Genomic DNA, 17947 nt, shown 5'->3' on the forward strand with positions numbered 1-17947 from the left:
GAACCAATCATTTCCTGAATTGAGAAAAACACTAGTCGCCTGCTACATCTACACTGTATGTTTTAGATTGCTCCCGGGACAGATATTTCATCTTAACAATGTTTATGACACACAGCAGGCAAAGTTATAGTGCAATAAATATCACTATTCATTGACGTATGTATTCACTCTCTGAATACTGTGATGCTTTCAGGAGTCAGGCTGCTGGATTTGAATCCTGACTCCACTACTTAATATCTGTGTGATTTTAGACCAGTTACTTAATTTCCGTGAACGCCTCAGTTTCCTTATCAATACAATGGGATACATAACGGCACCTCACGAGGTTGCTGAAAAGACTAAATGAGGCTGTCCATGTAAAACCCCTAGCTCAGTGCTAGCACATGTGGTAAGGATCAACAAACTCTAGATATTACTCACATTGTTTTTATTATCAAAAGCCAACTTCAGCCATGCTGAGTATAGAATTGACACACAAAGTGAGGTTCTTGCCCTCAAAGAAAAAACTCATGGTGTATGTATATAGAACTAACAAAAAACATGTGAAATTAGACAGTGAATTATGGTACTAACTCCAGGCCAGGGGAACAAAGAGGAGGAAGTGATTATGACTTGAGAGGTGGGGAACAGATCTGAATTTCCTGCACCAAATCTGAGCCTTCAAACACTGACAGGTGGAAAGTAGGTTAATTCCAGGCACAAGGAGAAGCAAAGGCAAAGACTTGAGCATGACAGTGAGTGTCACAGTTGAATCTAAAGAGCCTTCTCCCTCTCGGTGGGAGAAGACGGAAAGGTTAGTTGGGGCCAGAATTTGGAAGCCTTGGATGCTGGGTTTAGGAATTTGGGCAACAGGAAAGCAGACAAGAGCTTGAACAGGTGAGGGACAGGATCTATCACAACTGATTCCAAGGATAACACTCTGGTGGCAGGTGGAGGGAAGGCATTAGAGGAGGAAGGAGATAAGATGCTGAACCAGGGACCGCCAAGGGTACAAAGCAGAACCAGACACAGCTCCTTCCTCCAGGAGCTCGGGGCTTACGGGGGAAATTAGACACACACGGGTCAACATCCTGAGAGGAGGGACACGAAGAAAGCTACATCTACGTTCAGGTGGTTGCAGGGAAATAAGGTGTTTATTTCCTCATCTGCAAAATGGATTAACGGTAATATATTTACCTCTCCGCATTGTATGAGGATTACATCATGTGAGGAAAGTAGTGTTAGCACATGCCCAGAATTCAGGCAAAGCTCCATGCAATCCTACTCAAGCACACATTCTGGCCCTGGTCAGCCTCCAGGTAGAAGTTAACTGCGTGCTGTTTTATTATTGCACCGGGCAGACGAATTAGCAGGAGGGGGAAGGATGGTCAGGGGGTAAGTGGGAGATGTGACTGGAAAGCAGATTGGGCACACGGATCAGGAAGAGTGAACCAAAACCCATGCCCCGGGCTGCTTTTATTTCAACTTAATTAGGAATTGATTCTTATCTTCCTCCCCCAGCCCCATCTCCTCGGCACATCACCTTTTGTTCCTGCCATGGGACCTGTGGCTTTTTGACCCAGCTGCGTGAGTGTGGATACTTCACGCGCAGGCCACGGGCTATGTTAGAACAGTGGCTGGAGTTCTAGACAGGATCTGGAACCGATGCTGTTTACCAGCTGTGTGAGCGGGAACACGTGAGCTCAACTCTCCAGGCCTCAGTTTTCTTCCCATGTGATGAGGGTGTTGGGCCCATGATCTGGACCATCCACGGAGCCCCAGGCTGTCTCCGAATCTGAGGTGTTTGGGAATCCCGAAGATCATGGTTAGGTGCTAAGCCCTGTCTTGAGGGCCCCTCGTACAAGCAGCTCCACTGCATTTGATGAGGAGAGACACCCTGATTTTGTGACCCCCCAGCCCTGGCCTGCGTGGAGGCTGCCATGGTGGGAAAACCTGCTGTTCTGGGGCACAACCTGCTTTTCTGCTCCAGAATGAGGGCTTCTGAGCGGGGAGATGTCTGCTAAAGAGCAGCAACAGGACAGAGCACAGAGTAATTGTCCTGTTGCCCCTGCTCTTCACAGGAGAGGCGGGCAGTGGAGCAGCTCTTTCGTGGACACAAGGCCATGACCCTCCATTTATTGAGTGTCAATGAGGCATTATGCACTCCCTCATATTCTCACGGTGATTCTGCAAGATTCATGCTATTATTTGTTTTATAGAGGAGGAGGCTCCGACTCAGAGAGGTTAAGTAAAAGCCCAAGGTCACACAGCTATTAAATCACAGCACAAAGATTCAAATTCCAGCTGACTCACTCCAAAGCCATTCGTCATCTGCTGTGACAGAGAGTGTCCCAATCCCCCAGCTTCAGCAGCGAAGTTCCTTTGCCTGAGATCAGTCCTTCCATCTCTGCTTCACATCCCGTCTCCTGTAACTTCTCCCTTTCGACTGGCTTCTTCTCTCAGCTCACACTCATGGGCATCTCTCCAGTGTTACAATGAACCAATACACACAAACCTTTCCCTTGACCTTACGTGTTCCCTCCTTCCTTTCACACCCACACTCAATGCCTCTCTTTCCTCATCTCCAAAGACTCCCCCAAGTTATTGCACGTCATTAAAATCACTCTGGGTGAAATTCCCAGTGACCCTCTCATTGCCAGATTCAATCAGTAGATTTCAGTTTTTGTAGCAGGTGACACTAGACCACCTTCTTCTTACTGAAACATCCTCCTCCCTCTGTTTCCATGGCACCCTTCTCTCTTGGTTACCTCCTAGGCAGCTCCTCATTCCCCGTCTCCACTTCCTCAGCCCGTTCTGTGAATGTTGCAAGGCTCTGCCTCCAGCCTCTTCTCACTGCCCAGCATCCCAGGCTGATCATTCTCTGCCATGGCTACAGCCCCTGCCTGCACAGGGATGGCTCTCCAATCTCTATTTCCTGTCCTGACCTCAGATCTGAGCTTCAGTGTCACAGATATAACTTCTAGACCTGGCCCCGGAGTGCCCCATGGGTCTTCAGAGTCAACACGTTCAAAGTGGGACTCATCATTTTCTACTTCCAAACTTGCTTCTATGTTCTCCATCTCAGTTAGTGACATTCAACCTTGGCACTCAGATAATCCACGCAGTAACCCAAGTGGGAAGCCTAGACCCCTAGACTCCTTCCACGGCTCCATGCCTTCAACACACTACACACGCCACATGACACAGCACGTCCACATCCAGCGTGTCACTAAGTCCTATCAATTCTGACCACCAAATACCTCTTGTATCAGGCCCTGTAACCGAACGCACAACAGCCAATAAATCGAGGGGCAAGCTTCACAGAGAAGAAAGATGCTTTATTCAGAAAAGCTGGCAATCTGGGGAGAAAGTGGACTTGTATCCAGAGACCAACTCCAAAGATTCTGTTCAGCCATGACAATTTTTAAAGGGGAAACAATCTCAGTTAATCATTAAGGCAGGAGGTCAGATTCTCCGTCACCTTTCCATTGAGCGCAGGCCCGCTGGCTTCTCCCCATCTTCCTTGGGACTGTCTTGCCCACGTGATCCGTCTGCAATTGGATGTTCTCTCGCCCTCGTGGTCCACCTGCAAATTTACTAAGGGGAAGCTGGGGGTAGAGAGTCAGTCATTCTTTAACTACTTAATTCTTCATTCTTATTCCTTCTAATCCAGGAAAGGAATCAACAGGTTAGGTAAGGTCTTGTGTATGTTTAGAAAAGCAGAAATCAGGAACTTAGTCAAATGTTGCCTAACGATCTCATCTTTATGATTAAGGTCTAACGAAAACAAGGGATGAACAAACAAAAAAGAGGCAAAGGAGCTGCTTACGGCCCCTCCTCTTTTTTCCCACCGCCATTGTCTGTGCTCAGGCCCTTCAGGGGCAGGTGCCTTAGCCTCCCAAAGTGCTGTGCTCACATCCAGTCTCGCATCTGCCCCCCCAGCCTTCAGTCCACGGCAGCTAGAACGATCCTGCTCACTGGAAAGCTGGTCTTGTCTCTTCCAGCTTATGACCCTTTGGGGATTCCCCATTGTCTAAGGCTCTCACCTCACCTACCTCTCCAGCCTCATCTTCCATCCCTGCCTGCAGACCCTGCACTCTACTTAGGGCAAAACACCTGCCTACAGTTCTCAGGTCCCCTCTTCACTTCCACATGTTGCTCCACCTGCCCAAAGTGCTGTCGCTTTTGTTCTTCCCCTGGTGAAGTCCTACTCCTTCTCCAAGACCCTGTTTCCTCCTCAGGAGCCGTCCCTGACCTCCCCAGGTGAAGCTGAGCCTGTCCTGCTCTCTGCCTCCCATGTGCCTGCTCATGACACTTGTTACGGCCTCTACTGCACCTCAGTTACGTTTGTGTACAGGTGTTGCTTCTCCCCTGAGAGGGTGGAAGCTATATCATTCGCGTTTGCATTCTCAGCACTGTGTACAGGGCCTGGCATTCTGTGCTGTCCGAGTAGATGCTGTTGAATAATAAAAGGTAAGTGTAAAAATAATAATAATTATAGGTAAGTGTATGACTTTGGGGAGAGGTGCCCAATTTGAACCTCAGCTGATATTCACAGAATCACAAAACTTGGCAGTCAGAGATAAAATAATTCAACCACTTCTTTATCTATTCAGCCTTTGGGTATTGAGCACCTTCTTGGGGGCGGGCACCACTGTACTGGGCACTGAGATTCTAAGATGAAAGAAATGCCATCCTGGGCCCCCAAGGAACTCAGAGGTCAGAGATTAGAAAACCAAAGTAAGAGCATCCTTGGCACCTTATGAACAGTGATGTGGCCCCAGGACAGATACGTGGGCTTTTATTTTTTATTGGGGGATGTGGTGCCTGGAGGCTCTGTCCCACCCCTAGATGTAGATGTTGTGGTTGGCGATTAAAGTTATTAAGGATGAGAGTCAGGAGAACTTTATCAAACCTGCATTTAAGGATGAGTCAGCAACATCACCAGATTGCAGGTGAGGCCAAGTATCATGACTGCTTGCTCTGACTGACAGCGACCAGGGGAAAAACCACGGTTTTTAAACCTGTGCCATAGATTCCCGTGTAATACCTACCAGTTGGCATTCATGTTTGTATTCAGTATCTACATCAGTATCTGTATCCATATGATGTGCTGTGCTGTTCCGGGTGGTCTGAGGAAGTAGGTGAATAAGAGAGATCCCACATTAAGAAGTTGAAAGCATCTGTCAATGTCATAAAAGACAGAGCTGAGGAACTGTCATCAACTGTAGAAGAAAGTGGACAGGAAAACTAAATGCAATGTGGGATCCTGGATGACTTCCTGGGCCAGAAAAAGTACGTGAGAAAAAAAGGTTACAAAATTTGATTGAGGTCTTAAATTAGTAAATAGTATTGAATTGATGTTAATTTTTAAAATTTTGGTCATTGTGTCATGTTTTCTTCAGATGCTAACCTTAAAGGAAGCCATGTAAAGGGTATACAGGAACTCTCGTAGTCTTCTTGCAACTCTCTGTAAATCTAAAATTATTTCAAAATAATATGTTAATAAATATAATTGTCTAAAGCAAAAAAAAAAGTTGAAAGTCTCCTAGGGGAGCTAATGCATGCATACATATAAGCAAAATGTAATAAATCTCAGAAGGATTATGGACTAGTATCTACAAAGTGCTTTGAGTTTTGACTATAAACTCAGGTGTTCTGGGCCAGTGAACTAGCTAGTGGGAGTGCTATGTTAAAGGGGGTCCAGGGCACAGACCAGGTACCTGGGGCAGTTCTGCTCACTGACCACAGGTGATCTCTAAGCTTGGCCAGCCTCATTCCTGAAAGCTCCATCTGCAATAGGTGGGAGGATGATGGGGTGCTGCTGGCTACGGGGGAGGGTCCAGCGCATCTCTGATTCTGCTAAGTCTCCAGCTACAAAGAGCTGCCCCTTTCCTATGCTTGGATGTCTGCTCTCATTTTAATTTTGCACAATCTGGTAATGGGACCAACCCCAAATCATGTGAATTTGAAGTATACACTCTCCCCTTGCAAAGTTAACATGATCATTTCTAGATTTTTGGAGCAGTTGATTGAGTGCAAAACACTTTAAATCAGAGAGCACACAATACAAAAAATTTTAAAGCCCAATTTTTTAAGCGTATTGCTTGGTTTCAGAAAGAGAAACAAGCCCTCTTGTTGGCATGGATATTTAGAACAGTACCAAAAAACATCAAAGATAGTCACACACACACATCCCACAGTATTTATAGGGAACACACTGTCTTTCCCATATGCGGCACGGAAAACGGGGCCAGAATGATCCTGCAGAAACTTCCTGATGAAAACAGGCAAGGCAGCCATTCCCAAGCCTGAGCCTGCTGCCGCGGAACCCCAACCAGGGCACCAGCGCTTCCTTCGCTGCTCCAAAGATGCTGTGCCTTTCCGGCAGCGCCAGCGTGTAGCCCACTTAAGGGGCTCAAGGAGTCCACGGTCTCTGACAAGGGGCTGGGTCCTGGGGACGCCCCTTCTTTCCCCCCACCCTCCGACCCATCTGGCAGAAAGACTCCAAATTATCAACTCAGGAGTCACGTGAGAGCCAAATCCTGGCGCCCCCCCCCAAGAGTTAATCACCCCTCCCCCCTCTTGGTCTGCTTCCCTTTCTCCGGCGCCACCCTTGCGCCTCCTCCGCAGGGGGTTCCAGGCTCTGCATCCTTCCAGAAGCTTTTGAAAAACAAAACAAAACAAAACGAAAAACAGAGGGGTACTTCTTTGTTCTTTCACCGGGTTTCCTCGGTTTACGGAATTCAATTCCCACCCCCATCTCAGGTCGGCAAATTTCCCCTTCCAGTACTGGGAGCGCGGGCCGCTTCATTCCCGGACACTTTCTATGTTCCTGGTCCTGTGCTAAGCGCTCGTCCTGCATTTTGTCTTAGTTAACTCTCATAGCAACCCTCTGAGGTAGGTGTTGTTATCCCTATTTTACAGACGGAAAGAGCTGAGGTACGTGGAGTCACTTGCCCAGGGTTTTACAACTAATAGATGAGCACAGCTAGGTTTTGAGCTCAAGTCGGTTTCGATCCCGACGCCCTAAATCCTTATTGCTATTCTTGATAGAGCGAGAGTCAGAACAACAGCTAATACTTACTGAGCAATTACTACACGTCAGGCACTGCGCCAAGTATGTCTCCAAATTATTGATACTTTCAGAAGCAGGCCTGACAGCAGTTATGTGATCTCGAGCAAGTTTCTTAAACCTCTTTTTCAGTCAGTTGCCTGCCTGCAAAATGAAGCCGAAAACATGGCTATTGCGGAGAGTAAATGAATTAATATATGCAAAGCACTTAGAACTCAAAGTGGCACATATTAATCCCTCAAAAATTTGTCTTTTTTAAACCACCACCTCCATTCACAGGTGAGGTCGGTTCAGAGAGGTTAAGCCACTAATTAGTCCAGATTGCAGGGTGCAGACCCTACGGCGCAGACCTGCTCAGAAGGCCGGCCCGCAGGTGAGCTGCACCTGGCAAGTGAGAGACGTGTTTCTCAGGCTTTGCAGCAAAACGCGCTGCAGCCGGGAGGCCTGGAATGCTCCTGGGGGCCTCCTAGCTCCGGATCTGGGCGAAGAGGACTCCGGCAGTGAGGGGAGTCCCGCCAGAGCCCCTCAGAAGAACGGCGGGCTACACCTGCGCTCCCGGCGGGCGGCCCCGCGGGCAGGGGGCAATCCGGCGCCGGGAGCCCCCCAGCTACCCCTCCTCCCGGCGCTCACTCTCTCACCCCCGCCCGCGCGGGGGCCGCCCGCCGGGAGCCGGGAGCCCGGAGCCCGCCGCCCGCCGCGCTCCCCCGCCCGCCGCGCGCCAGGGCGGAGTTTCCTCCTCTGCTCATTGTTCTCCGCCCAGCACCGCCCCGCCCGGCCCCGCCACCCCGCCCGCGCGGTCCTGGGGGAGGGGAGGGGGCGGGGGCCGGCGCGGACGGGACCGGAGTCGCAGCAGCCGCCGGCAGGGCCGCAGCCGCGCAGACACCGCCCGCGACGCAGCCACCCGCCGCTCCTCTGCCGCCTGGCTCCGCGCCTCGGCCCGGCTCTGCCGCAGCGGCCGCGAGGAGGGGCCTGCGGAGCGCGACTCGGGAGTCTCGGGTCAGCGCCCGGCCGTCCGAGCCACCGCCAGGCCTCCCCGAGAGGCGCCCACGCTCCTGCCGCCCGGCCGCCCGGACCCTCCGCCAAGCCCGCAGCCACCTGCTCCGGGTCTGAGGCCAGGACACGATGCGCTTCGCGCTGGTGCTCTCAGCGTTTCTGCTGCTGCCGCCGCTGTCGCTCTCCCAGGATGGTGAGTGGTGGCTCGGGCTCCGCCAGGACCCGTGTCGTGCCCATGCGCCCCCGGCCGGGCCCGCCGCTGGGAAACCCGCCGCTCCTCGTGGCGGGACCGGGAGCAGCCCCTACGCGCACCACTAGCTGAGGCCACACGCGGAGCCCTGACTTTGCACCATCCAAGCCCCTTCCTACCCCGAGAACGCCGCAGGTGCCGGGCTCCGAGCGTGGGTCGTCCGGGGCTCCACTGGGGTGGAGTGGCCGTGGATTGTGTTGGGGCAAACAGGGGCGCGCGGGCGCTGATTGGCTTTGCGGTCCTAGAGCGGGGACTTAAGGCACTGCGAGGCTCCACGCTTCCTCTGGACCCCCAGGGTCTGATCGTTCTTTTTCTCCGTGTTTGTCCCCGAAGCAGGTGGCAAGCCTCCAGTAACAGCCTTCGTGGCTATGTGTTTCGCGTTCGCAGAGAGGTTTTTCCAAGCATTGTGTGCCGGCTTAGCTCACCCGAGCCTGTGCTGGAGCAGGTGGAGAGGGGGAGGGAGTAGGTCATCCACAATCCCAGACTCACCTGAGTGGGGTCCCTGCCTCCATGTCACCAAAGGAACAGCTCCCTTCTCAGTGCCTGGCCAGGAAGGTGAGATTCCCTTCCAGCCCCTTTGTAGAAGCAAGAACTTCTCTCATGAAACAGGCTTGGGCTGTGCCTTAGAAACATCTCCCATATTTCTTATAAAGGTGAAAATCTGGGGGGACAGGTAGCGTCCCAAAGCGCCTAGGAACAGCTGCAGTCTCAGCCCCAGGAGAGAGATGCATTTCTTTCTTGCCCACCTGAGCAGGTGTCTGCAGGGAGAAAGAGTGATGTTTCCACTCTAGGGTCAGGAGGACTGTGGTGACAGCCCAGACAGGGAAGGGACCCTGCTGCTGGTAGGTGCTGCTGTTTGGGACTAAAGTCTTAGGGGAAGGATGGGGTGGGATGGCAGGACAGTCTCTTCTCTGTATCACGAGGAACTTTGCTGATGGGAAGGGGCTGGAGCTCAAAGAGTGAGTAGGTTTGGGCATCCTCCGGTGGGCGGCCCTGTTACTTCACAGCATGGCCTGAAAGGGATGGGCACAGCCAGTGGGTGAAGGGTGTGCACCCCTGGAGGAGGGGTCGCAGTGTGAGGAACGGTCGGGACAGCTCTGAGGATGGCAGCCACCGCGGATTTGCACAGCCCGCGGGGCTGAGAAGATGCTGGATTGTGGCTGCTCTCCTCAGCCCTGCTCCCAGGAGGGCAGACTTCAATTTGGGCTCTGAGAACCATCGAGAAGGGAGATGGGCTGTGTCAGGAGGGATGTGCTATAGTTCCCAGTGCTTCTGAGCTTCAAGAGGCTGAGCTTGGAGGTAGAGGTTGTGGGACAGGAGTCCTGCTGTTTTTGTCCTAAGAGGAGAGACTCCAGAGCCACCCACGGGAAAAGCTCCAAGCCCATCTCCCTGCTGGCTTCAAGGCTGGGACTGTCTTCCCTGGCATTTGTGTACTGCCTCCAAACTCCGTCTCTTCCAAAATCCCTCCTCAACACTAGCATAGGGCGTGGCGCATGGTAGGAGCTTGGTATGTAGTAAACAAATACAGTAAAGAAAAAAGGAACCATAACCCTGCTTCTGCCCCCACCAGCAAGTCACCTGAGCCCAGGTGCCCAGTTTCTAAAATGCTATTACAATATGCAGTGATAAAGGGAAATGCTTTGAAAAGTGTAAACCGTTAAAGGGAGTATTACCGTTATTATTATTGGCATATATTGCGGCCAGAAAAGGCTGAAGGGCACAGGCTCGGTGTTTAGCGGCTATGGTGGATTTCACACTCTCCTACAGGGACCCAGTAAGGACTGCTCCATCTCTGCCCTTCTGTAGGTTGCAGTCATCTGGGATGATGAAACCCAAAACTGCTGGAATCCTGTGGTTTAGTTCTAAGCAAGGTTTATAGTGGAGCAAAGGAATTATCCCCGACGGGGCCCCGGGAGCTTACCTGCTCATATAGGTGGATCACACAGCCTACAGCATCAGCAGCATTCAAACCAGGGCCAACAGCTCATTAGACCCCTTTTCAGTGCTTTTTGGTTTGATATACATTTGGTCAAACCATATGGCAAGTCGCACCTCTGAACCTGTTTCCTTATCTGTAAGATAGAAAGGGCAGAGGGACCTCTAGTTTCACTGTTATAACATTTCTGGGCTTTTGCTCGAAAGAACAGGCTGACTGAGTACTCTGTCTTCCGTGGGTCTGATCGAGTCATTTGATGGATGAATCCTAGGCAAGGGAAAGGCAGCTTGAGGTGGTGGAAAACACTCAAACTTTGGATCAGACAGACCTGCACGACTGTAGACCAGACAGTGAACCTCTCTGAGTCTGTAAAAAATGACAACAAACCTCTACCTTGCAGGTTGCTTTGAAAATGAGAGATAAGATATTAATGAGTTTGCCATTGTGTACAACTCCATAGTCAGAGCTCAGAAAATCCTAGCTATTATGATTAGTAAGTCATATGTGTGGAGCCCTTGATCGGTTTAAGGTGTCCCCAGCATCAGGATTCTGCTAATGTTTGTGGGTGTCAGTTAATTGCTAGGTAGTGATAAAAACTGAAGCTTAAGTGCCACACAGTGGGGGAAAGGGAGACATGTGTGAGAAAGCCGTAAGATTTGGGAAGGGGCGATCTGGACGAGGTGAGGTGGGGTTATATAGGGATTTTAAAATAAAAGGGTCAGCGTGGCGTAGGAGACCCTTCCTAGGGTGGCCGAGGCGGAATGAATTCCAGGGTGTAGCGAAGACACAGATCATAAGCTGGGGGCGTGATGGGGGTTCTTCAGATGGGGGTCAGTGAGCTGCAGGGGGACTTTGGGGAGGAGGTGAACTTTCAGAGCCTGGAAAGAACATTCCATGGGATGGGGTTAGGGGACGGTGGGTGTTCCTAGCGTGGTGCTGCTTGGGCATGGCTTTGAGGCAGGAGTGAGTAAGACTTAGTGGGGCGGTACCAGGAGCAGACAGGTTTAAGCAGGCTGAGAAGAGGAGGAGAGGATGGGCTGGGAAGGATGAGCGAAGACTCCGAGAGACACCAGGTGGCAGCTTGGGCCAGAGCTGCAGGGTGTGGCCACCCAGGGAGGGGCAGAGGAGTGGAGCTTGGTGAGCCCGGGAGGGTCCTCTGGGGGTCGCCCTGGACCTAGAGAAGGCAGGGCGCAGAGGTAGGGGGAGAGGCAGCCCCCGCATCTGCTTTCCCCTCAGGAATCTAGGTTGAAACGGAGAGGGCCCCCCCTGCTGAGTGCGGTTTGGATATCTCTGCCCTTTGGAAGCTGGGAGAGGAAGGGGACTCCACCTGGTTTGAATTCCCCTGGGCCGGCGGGGGTGGGAGCTGGAGAGTTAACTCTGTCCGTCCTCAGGTATCTTCTTTGCTGAGAAGCCTTCCCAGGTTTCCTAGATGGAACCCAGTTATGTTCCACAGTCTGTGTGGGTGTCTCCCCGAGTGCTGAGTGGTAAGCCCCTCAGGGCAGGGCCAGCACAGCACTGGGCGCTGAGCAGTTGCTCAGGAGATGTTATCTGGACCGCGGTTCTCTGGGGGAACTGGCCCTAGCCCCTGGCTTCAGGCTCTCCGGAAGTGGGGCACGAGGCCAGCTCACACCCTGGCAGTGATGCTGGCCACTGGGCTCTTTCTGCAGCAGCCAATAGCCAGCCGGTAGGAGCACTGCAGAGGGTCGGGGCTTCTGGGCTTGGGAACCTGGACCAGACTGGCGGCTGCTGTGAGGACAGCTCAGCTTGACGCCCTCTGCTCCTAAGGGAAGTGGGAGGAACCCTTCGGACAGCTGTCTGCACTTGTTGGGAGGAGCGACGGGATTTAGGTGACCCCTACCCCGGGAAGGGCTGGCTTCTTTACACCCCGGGGGTCCTGTGCAGGTCTGCTGAGTGTAAGCTCGAGCTCAAGCCGGAACGGACATCCTCCCACATCACTGGAGAATGGGAGTGACCGCCCTCTGCCGACCCTCTGCCCAGCAGCCCGAGCCTGCCTGGAGGCTTCATTAGACCGAGAGGCCGGGAGCTCCGTCCTCAGCTCTGGGCTCGCTTCCTATTTGTGCCCATGGGGTACGATGCAGGGCAGGGAGCTCAGCTGGGTGTGTGTGTGTGTCCTGTTTTGTCCCATTCCCAGGAACACCGGTGCAGTTGTGCGGGTCTCTCCTTGTCTTGTGTCCTGTCCACTTTGTGGGACTCTTAGAAGATCAGATCAGGTGGCAGATCTGGGACTGTGACTCTTCGGGCCATACTAGCCTCACGACTGTAGGTATTCTCTGTAAGGTAAGCCTTCGAGAAAATCTACGCAGAAGATCCACTACAAGGAGCCTCTTTATATTTGCGACAGCGTTGACTGTAAGATTCCTTTAAGTAGGCAGCCCGCTGGCTGTTCAAAACAGAATTCAGTTGACAAAGGGTAGTTTCCACACCACTTCTAAATAACCCGGAAAATCAGAGAACACAATTTTAGAGCTGGGAGTGTTCTGGAAATCATCTAATACACCCCTCCCCCCCCGTTTTTCAGACGAGGGGATGCAGACCAGGGGGTTCACTTGCTCAGGTTCTCGGGGACTCCTGTTGGCGGCTTCCCGGGGATGTGTGTGCACGTGTCCGCAGCCGTAGTACTAGTAACTGGACTCAGCCTCAAGGCTCATTCTGTCCTGGGCATCGAAGAAACTCACTCCAACCCTGTTAAGAAAGGGTGGCATGGTGGTGACAACTCTGTAGCGTGCCCAGATTCTCTCCCCACCCCTCCACCATCAGGGTAAGTTGAGGCTTGGAGCCACTTTGTTTCTCAAGAGTTAGGCTCCCCGAGTACCATGTCACAGCGCTGGCCCCATGCGTCGTGACTGTGTGTCTTGTCTGCCGTTGCCTGTGAGCCTCTGGTGTCCACAGCATGCAGTCAGAATCTGGACCACGGGTGGTGCGAACCGCTTGTTGGAGGACCCGTGCAAAGGCAGCAGCATCTGAAAGTTCAGGAGCGGCCCCTCCCCACGTGTCCCCACCGCATGCCCTCATGTGGCGCTGAGCCCCGCCCTGGGCCACTCCAGCAGCGGCCAGCACCGGTCCGCTGCTTAGCTCGGTCCGCTGCTTAGCTCGGCCTCCCAGCCACCCATCCTCCTGCCAGCCCCGCCCTTCTCCCAGCCCCGCCCCTCTCCCAGCCCCGCCCCTCTCCCTGAGCGCACCACCACCACCCTCTCTTCCTTTGTAGCCTTATCCCCCTCGGGTCAGCCACCTCCAACTTCCCTAGGGCCAGGGCGCAGGGTGGCACCCCGTCCGCCAATTGTCACGGCCGGAAGGCTGTGGGCCTCAGCCCAGCGGGGGAGAGAATGCGGAGGAACGGCTGCGCGGGGCTTGCCATGCAGTTCCGGGTTGAGGTGCAGGGAGCCCTCGCAGAGCCAGGCCCCTGGAGGCGCGTGGGCTGACCCAGGAGCCATCAGTTGTCTGACCTCTAACCTTCCAGCTCCCTGACCCAGGTCAGCGTGGAAGGGACAGTGGGAAGGTAAGGAAATAGGGACACTTTTTAATTCAACTAAGAGTAAGCTAGGTGTGAGCCGAAGCCACGCCCCCTTCGTAGCAGAAATTCGCGAGCTCTGTCCGAGGGGTCCCTCTGCCCCCATCCGGTCAGACTCCTGTGCTAACCGGCTCTGAACGTGCTGATTGGGGCCAGTGTCTCCAGCCAGGGTAGCACGAGGTTACCTGTGGACAGCCTTTATGTCACAGACCATTCCAGAGAGGGGGAAGCAGAGGCCTGGGTGCCAAGGGCCACAGTGAAGAGCAGCTCTTCTCCCGGATGTCCACATGCCTCACCCCTCATTTCCTGTGGCTCTCTGCTGGAATGCCACCTTCTCAGAGAGGCTTTCTGGGCCTCCACACCCTGGACCCGTCTCCCCCAATCATTTTCTCCGTAGCATGTATCCCCTGATGAGCACTCATTTCTTTGTCTCACTCCTGAGCGGACTGTAAGTTTCAAGAGGGCAGGGACTTCTGTTGGTCAGTGCTGTAGCCGCAGCACCTAGAACAGTACCTGGCACACAGTAGATGGTCCATAAATATTTGCTGAATGAGTGAAAGAGCAAGTAGGTGGCAGAGCAAGCTGGTTTAGAATCCGAAGTCTTGTCTGCCAGTTCTGGGCTCTCCAACTGCAAGGCTCCAAATCTGATTCCGGAAGAGAGGCAAGTGGCAGGGGGGCTGGCCCCGTGCGTGGAGGAGTGGACACAGAGGCATGAGGGGAGCTGCCTTGTGGTCCAAGGTGGCTACTCAGACTCTAGCTGTCAGGAAAAAAAGAACAAGAAGGCTGCAGCTCCTCTTCTGAGGTTACCTGCCAGAAACCACACACACCCCGTACAGTTACGTTTTGTTGAATGGAACTTAGTCCTGTGGCCACACATAGCTGCAAGAGAAGCGGGGAAGAGCACTTCCTTAGGGAAGAGTGATCTTTATTTCAGGCACTCACATGCCTAACCAAAAAAGAGTGGTTCGGCTGTGAAGAAGTGAAGGATGGATATTGGAATAGGTCCCTGGCACATGCTACTGTAGTCCTGGTCCCTGATTTTCTCTGTCCTCGTTCTCACCTTGCCAGTAAGATGGACTTTGCATCTGCACGAGTGAAACAAGGAGTTGTCCCCCGTGGCCTGAGGCCCTGCCACCGTCTGGCTCAGCCAGGTCCAGGTTGGCCCTTGTTTTTTGTGGCTCCAGCCTTTTGGCGCTGATGGGGCCAGCTCCTTGCGATGCTCAGGGAAACTGGGGTCCCTCCCTTTCCGGTCCCTCAGCCGTGAGCTGCACCAGTGAGCCAGGTGCCCAGGAGACCTCCCATGAGCAGGGCCTCAGCCAGGGCAGGCATAGGGGAACCTGCTGTCCCCCACTTGTTTCTGGATGAGAAAGAAGAATCTCTGCGCCCCATCCTCCTCTTCGCACCTCAGCAGGGCAAGTACAGGGCAGAGGGAGATACTGTTCTTAGGAGTTTGGTCCATGGACACCTGTGAGAGCAGCAGCTGGAGGCCAGTGGCTTTAAAATCCAGTGGAGGTGTTCTGTGAGCTGTCTTAGGGGCCACCGAGAGCTTGGGGTGGGTGCACACCTGGAGGGGAAAACTAAGAGTAGGTCGGTTTGCTGGGGGGCGGGCAATTCACATCCCCTGCACTTTGCCGCTCTGCCTTTACCTGTTCTGTATGGCGGGTAGGTCTCCACAAAAGAATTCCTTTGAGAGAAAAGTTCTGTCAAAGAGGAGAGAAGAAAAATTGAAATCTCTTGGCACGATGCCCCAGGCTTCAAAGTTATTCGGTCCAAGCTTTGTCACTTACCACCCTTGTGATTTCAGACTTGTTCCCTGGCCTCTGTTTCCCCAGCTATAAAATGGGCACCACGCCTTCCTCAACAGTGAGGGTTAAATATGAGCATGTAGGTGGTGTGCCTGACACATTTTAGTTTTATTTATTTCTTTGCTTGGCTTCAGTTCTAGCCCACTACGAGGTGTGATGAAACACACCCTGCTACTGCCGCCTCCCAAGCTGCTGCTCCTTGCTGGCCTGAGCCTTCTCCTCCATGGCCCTTTCGCGTTTAGTCACTGCCCTACAGCCAGGCCACTCGGGAGGAGGGCCCTAGTTCTGGGAGGTTAGTTGGATGAGGGTGGTTAGGGTGGGCTCAGCTGAGAAGGGGCTCCGATGGCCGGGCCCACACCTTCCTGGTTCCCACCCAGGTGCTTCTCACCCCACCCCCTAGGGGCCCTGCCCTTCGCTTTGGGGCTTCAAGTCAAAACAGGCTTTCCTGAAGCCACCTCCGGACCCTGATCCTGGCAGCCCCTGAGGTTCCACCCATCACACTGGGAAATGGAGTTTCCCATCCCACAGGTCTTTCTCTTTTTTTTCTTCTTTTTTAAAAAAAATTATTTACTATAGTTGATTTACAATACTGTGTTAGTTTCAGGTGTACAGGTTCAGAGTCTTTTCCATTATAGGTTATTATAGAATACTGAATATAGTTCCCTGTGCTATATAGTAAATCCTGTTGTTTATCTATTTTACATATAGTAGTGGATATATATATAGAGGTGGATACATATAGGATAAATCCCAAACTCCTAATTTATCCTTTCCTCCCCACCCCCTTCCCCTTTGGTAACCATAAGTTTGTTTTCTATGTCTTTGAGGCTGTTTTGTAAATAAGTTGATTTGTATTATTTTTTTAGATTCCACATATAAGTGGTGTCATATAGTATTTGTCTTTCTCTTTCTGGCTTACTTCACTTAGTATGATAATCTCTAGGTCCATCCATGTTGCTGCAAATGGCATTATTTCATTCTTTTTTGTGGCTGAGTAGTATTCCATTGTGTGTGTATGTGTTTATATATATATACACGCACACACACGCACATACCACATTTCCTTTATCCATTCGCCTGCTGATGGAAACTTAGGTTGCTTCCATGTCTTGGTTTTTGTGAATAGTCCACAGCTCTTTTCTACCTGGATAAGTGCTCCTCTGACCGCCGCTGCTACACTGGCCACCCCTGCTGCGCTACCCCTGTCCAGCATGTGGGTCTGAGTCTCCCCCTCTAAATAGCTTCCTTTCTCCTCATCCAACCTCACCCTGACTCTGCAGCAAATTCCCAGCGAAGCGTGCTGCCGGTCATTTCACAGCCACCTCTACATTTTCTTTCTCCGAGAAGGAGGGAGGGGAGAGGAGGCACATGAGGTTACAATCCAGCATCTAACGTAAACAAGGGAACTGGCTATTTCCTCACGAAGTGAGATGTAGGAGGAAGACAGTAACTCCTCACAGAGCTGCCTTTGGTTTTCTGCACAATAAACGCCAGTGGGGCATTGCCCTGTGCCTCAGTTTACCCAAATGGTAAATCTGGGCTAGCACCATATGGGTTTTTTTTCTTTTACAACTCAGTGAAATGAGCTGTGTCCCAAACAGTCCAAAGAGAACACGAGTAGTCCTCAAGATATTAATAGCTTTGCTCTCAGTAAATGTATGATAAATGAATAAAAAATTGTTTTATGAATAAGAGGGAACCATGATCCAGAAAATTTGGGAAATGCTACCGACTTTTTTCCCCTTCTTGGAAAGTCAACACATGTTAGGATTTTCAGTGGTCTGAGATGGCCCTCATTACCTTTGTCCGGCCCCGCATTCCCCAGATGTACTTTAACTGTGGAACCTTTTCCTTTTCTCTTTTTGATGGAACAATCTATTGGGGAACTGCTGATGTAAACATAATGACCAACTGTTCCAGTTTGCCCAGGACTGAGAGATATTCAGGGATGTGTGACTTTCAGAACTAAAACCCAGACAGTCCTTTGGAAGGACCTGGACCAGGATGAGAAAACATCCAATGTAAAAATACAGCCGGATGCGTCTGCGGTGTTGCTAAGCGAGATCTCGACGTGGTGATGTAGCCGTAGCAGGCCCTCCTTCCTTAGGGGCTTTACAGGAAACTGCCTGGAAGGTTGTGGCCACTAGGAAAGCTGCTTGTACCTGAGTGTGGGCAGGAATGAGTGAAATTCGAGGCTAGTGGCCCCTCTTGGGTGCTTAACAATAAAAGTGCTTCTCCGATGGAAGTTGGAGCCATCCTGAGCAGAACCGCGGCTATGTGTGTGTTTCTGACGGTTGGTCTTTCGGCTCCGATGGGAGCAAACATGGTTTGCTGGTTGCTTCTGGCTTCTTTCCTGTTGTGCCTCCGCCCCTGCTGCTTT

General features: G+C 52.1%; 1 protein-coding gene across 1 annotated transcript in view; it reads left to right on the forward strand.

The window, feature by feature from the left end:
- The first annotated feature begins 7940 nt into the window (after positions 1 to 7940).
- The window catches only part of PODXL (podocalyxin like), a 42042-nt gene continuing 32035 nt past the window's right edge, over positions 7941 to 17947 (forward strand). The window contains exon 1 of the mRNA XM_032642162.1: positions 7941 to 8240. Coding sequence (XP_032498053.1) covers positions 8177 to 8240 — 64 coding nt within the window. The 5' untranslated portion in view covers positions 7941 to 8176. The remainder of the gene's footprint in view (positions 8241 to 17947) is intronic.

Source organism: Phocoena sinus, chromosome 9 (genome assembly GCF_008692025.1).
Source record: "Phocoena sinus isolate mPhoSin1 chromosome 9, mPhoSin1.pri, whole genome shotgun sequence".
Taxonomy (NCBI): domain Eukaryota; kingdom Metazoa; phylum Chordata; class Mammalia; order Artiodactyla; family Phocoenidae; genus Phocoena; species Phocoena sinus.